Source organism: Kryptolebias marmoratus, linkage group LG12 (genome assembly GCF_001649575.2).
Source record: "Kryptolebias marmoratus isolate JLee-2015 linkage group LG12, ASM164957v2, whole genome shotgun sequence".
In the NCBI taxonomy this organism is placed as follows: Eukaryota; Metazoa; Chordata; class Actinopteri; order Cyprinodontiformes; family Rivulidae; genus Kryptolebias; species Kryptolebias marmoratus.
The window spans coordinates 4824835-4826563 of record NC_051441.1 but is presented as its reverse complement, the minus strand read 5'-3'; the positions used below and the strand labels follow the sequence as shown (position 1 = coordinate 4826563).

At 38.2% G+C, this 1729-nt stretch overlaps 1 protein-coding gene across 1 annotated transcript in view; it reads left to right on the top strand.

Annotated features, from left to right (window-relative positions):
- The first annotated feature begins 958 nt into the window (after positions 1 to 958).
- itgb3a (integrin beta 3a) overlaps positions 959 to 1729 on the top strand; it is a 16787-nt gene continuing 16016 nt past the window's right edge. Inside the window, exon 1 of the mRNA XM_017429422.3 lies at positions 959 to 1146. Coding sequence (XP_017284911.1) covers positions 1080 to 1146 — 67 coding nt within the window. The 5' untranslated portion in view covers positions 959 to 1079. The remainder of the gene's footprint in view (positions 1147 to 1729) is intronic.

Here is a 1729-nt window from a genome sequence, read left to right as displayed (position 1 = left end):
GCTGGCAAACAATGAATGTTCTACCTGACTTGGATCTTTTATCATCAGATTTGTACATTCAGACAGCAATTGTCTGTGGCAAGATTAGCATCTCTATACGCTAAAAATATACTGAAAGTAAAGGCCTAGCATTCCTTGCATATCGCCCGCTCCCTTACATAAGTTTTAAACTATTACCACACCAAATTTGATCTGAAAATATATAAAACTGGCTGATTTAGTCATTTTTGTGTTGCTCAGCTAAGGAGACCATCGTGAATTGGATTGACTCATTAAAATTAAGTTGGTGGTTCATGATATAATTAGCTAATCCTGCAGACAGACAAACACGCACAAAGACAAAAACATTATAATACCTGCTAGGTTATCATAATGAGCATAATATGCATTGTAAATTATACTCCTTTATTTACAATCAGATATTAATATTGTATAAGTTCTATAATGCCAAACATTTGAGGGAAAGTTGCAGGTTTTCCAGTTTTCCAAGCTGCTTTTAATGTGACATGCAGTAGCCTTTTCTGTCCAGCAGAGGGCGCAGTTACATTCAAATTACATCAAACACAACAGGATCTAAATATAAACATCAGACCGACTGATTTAATCGTAATAAATAAATGTTAAAACTACAGTTTGCTTCTAATGAAAACATAAAAAAAACTATACAGGAACTGTTTTGCAACTTTCTGTGAAAAGGGAGGAGTTGATGGGGGTCTACCTGGAAAAGGCTTAAATTGCAAAAAAAGTTTCACAATTCATTTATTTCATTTAATGGTTTTTTTGCCCTATTTTTTATATAGCTATTTAATTTTACTTGAATACTTGAATAATTTCCATTTCATGATTACCCTGAAGCATCAGCTCATTTTTGCTCCTTTCAGGTTTTACAAAGAGAGAAAGAAAAAAAAAAAACAACTTTGCGTAATCTGTCAGTAAGAGTTAAAGCCCTGCTGCCAGCAGCTGTCAGCCGGATCAGCCCACAGCTCAGAGAGGCTGCAGGTCTCCAGCTGAGAGGAGGAAGAGTTTCACTCATTGGACCCAAGTTCAGAACCTGGACCCGGCTCGGTTCTGCTCCAGTCATGGGGACTTCATCACACCATGGAACCTTACTGTTTCTCCTTTTGGCTTCAGCCTCAAACGTTTTTGGTGAGATGTTTGCTTTTTTTATCATTATTATTACTTCTTGTTCCACTTTTTCACATGTTTCACCTGCTGAGGGGCTTGTTCAGCTCTGAAGCTGCCACATTTACTGCTGATCACCGTTTTTTATCATTATTTTCTCAAAGGAAATATGAGCAACAAATGTGGCAGGCTTTAACTGCGATGCTTCATGAATCTCTCCACTTTTCCTTATAAGGGAGTAAAAACTGCTGGATGTGTTTCTGCAGGGCGAGGTGACCTCCTCAGATTTCCTGTTAGAACAAAATACTCACAACTCAGTTAGTTAACTTCAAACCAGTTTTAAAATATTACATCTGGTTATTTTTGTCTAATCTAGAAGTTTTACTCAAATCAAGACAAAATCCAGAATCGTAACTGGGGGGAAAAAAAAAACAAAGACTCGTCATCAGGAATAAATGTTTGTATTTATTGCACTTAATTTGGTCATTCCATTTTTCATTCCATTCTCTTCCGCTTATCCGGGGTCGGGTCGCGGGGGTAGCAGCCTAAGCAGGGAGACCCAGACTTCCCTCTCCCCAGCCACTTGGGCCAGCTCCTCCGGGGGAAT